Consider the following 2165-nt stretch of genomic DNA (forward strand, 5'->3'; position numbering starts at 1 on the left):
TGGCCAAGCGATTTTAGTGTATAAAAATATCGTTCAAAGCTCCGGAACCTGCTTGAACTTGATCATATTGCGCCTTATTACAATACAGAGGTTTTGCGATATCATTGTGCGATATCTTTTTCTCCGTATATGTGGTTTCCTACGTAGATCTGAGAATTGAAAACGTGATTTTTTTCCTCAATAATTTATTAGTCACATAAAACAGTATGTCAAATCACATATAGTCTTGCTTATCATAATTTTTAAAAAGCATAATAAGTTAATTATATTTACAAGAAAGCTTTCCAGTTTGAGTTTTGAAAAAATTTGAGTTTTTTTATGGAATGTAAAAAAGGAAGGAAATAGCCGTTTTTGAAATTCGTTCCATTGTATTGAATTGTTGGAAAATAGTTTAAAATATTTAGGGGCACGTCGGCGTGGTTTAATTGAGTTTTTATTTTATTCAAATCATGCAACGCAAATGAAAATTTTTAAAATTGTACTATTCAAACAAAATAAAAACTCAAATAGGCCAATATGTTTTACGAAAAATATGAACGACCCCAAATGCACTACAGTAAAAAATGTAACTTTTTAAATGGTTTATGTTATGACATTTGTTTTCAATAAATTACGTAGTGACTTTCCTAAATAATTATACTGAAATTACTAAATCTAAAATTAACAAACATAAATAGTTTATGTCAATGATAGTTGTTAATTCTTGGTTTGTGAATTTAAATGTGATGTACAGGCAATCATTTAATTATATTTATTTTATCCGATGCTTTTATTAATTATTAACGCAAAATAAAAATGGAAATAAAAATAGTTTAAACAAATAAAGACCACTGTATTTTTTTAGGAAAATGTAAACCAATGGAGAAGCGTCTTCTTCCTAACAGCAGGAATTTATGTGCTTGGGGCATTATCTTTTCTTCTTTTTGGATCAACAAAAGTTCAAAAATGGAACGATCCTAGTAATAATAGGAAAGACAGCAGGATTTATGGAATTCCTGAGGCGCCATCTTGTCCTGATTTAACAGAAAAAATTGAGAAAGAAAAAGATGACAAGCATGTGATCCGATGATGTTGATGGTGGTAATGATAATGACAGTCATGATCCTCAAGATATCATCTTAATGACCTTCATTATACAATGATGATGAAAACTAGAAGAAAACTCAGACTCAAGGGACTCGAGAGATAACGGGTCATATCGCATGAATGATCAAATCTGAAATATTTATCAATTATTTATTTATTTCTATAAAATGTCGCGAGTTACAATTTGTATCTCACAGCCCTCTATGTACATAGCTTTTTTATCATTAGACAATAGATAAGCGCATTTTTCTGATTAGCAGTATTAAGTGTCAGAAATAATTCTCCGAGATTACTTTCATCTAACACATTTTCTTTTTAAAACATCCAAAAGCCCTATGTATATAATAAATGACTTTTTTTATAGTGTACACGATGTTTCAAATAGAAATTATGTACGAACAATTTTTTGTATGAGTGATTGTTTTTCGTAAAATATGTCTGAATAATCATGGCTTACAAAGCATTTCATAATATTGTAAAGAATTTTTTTCGCAAAAATGTATTAAATGTGTTAAAAATATATATATTTAAGAATGTATAAAAATGTGTTTAAAACTCCATTCAATAATTTTTAATTTATTTACCTCTGCTATTTAAATATTTTTCTGAATTCATTTTTTTGAGTTGAAGTCTTAAATTAATTAGATTACATTTTTTACTTGGAGGAGTGAACATAAAAGATACTAAATTTGAGGAATTATTTCAGCATTTCAAATATTTAATAAATATAATCAACGCGTATAAGAATTATTTAGTATTTACATTCGATTGTCAAATTGTGTTGTTTATTTTCTTTGTAACAGAATGTCTACTTAAATCTTAGGTCAATTTTCGACTAAACTTATGAATCTTTAACTGACATATTTGAATTTTCAACCAAAAAGGTTCATTTCTACCAAAAAGACGAATTTTCAACAAAATACAGGAATTAATTTTCCACCAACGACATGAATGTTGAACAAAAATGACGGAAAATTGAATTGAAATAGTTAAATTTTCATTTTAAAAAATTATTCAATATATGTATAATTAAAAGTTTGTCATAAGGACAACCGCAGGATTTCGCCGGGAGCGGGTGC

General features: G+C 27.8%; 1 protein-coding gene across 1 annotated transcript in view; it reads left to right on the forward strand.

The window, feature by feature from the left end:
• Window positions 1-1543, forward strand: part of LOC117173947 (putative inorganic phosphate cotransporter) — a 14386-nt gene extending 12843 nt beyond the window's left edge. Inside the window, exon 7 of the mRNA XM_033362596.1 lies at window positions 845-1543. Within this exon, the coding sequence (XP_033218487.1) occupies window positions 845-1069 (225 nt within the window). The 3' untranslated portion in view covers window positions 1070-1543. The remainder of the gene's footprint in view (window positions 1-844) is intronic.
• Window positions 1544-2165: the final 622 nt, after the last annotated feature.

Source organism: Belonocnema kinseyi, chromosome 1 (assembly GCF_010883055.1).
Source record: "Belonocnema kinseyi isolate 2016_QV_RU_SX_M_011 chromosome 1, B_treatae_v1, whole genome shotgun sequence".
Taxonomy (NCBI): Eukaryota; Metazoa; Arthropoda; class Insecta; order Hymenoptera; family Cynipidae; genus Belonocnema; species Belonocnema kinseyi.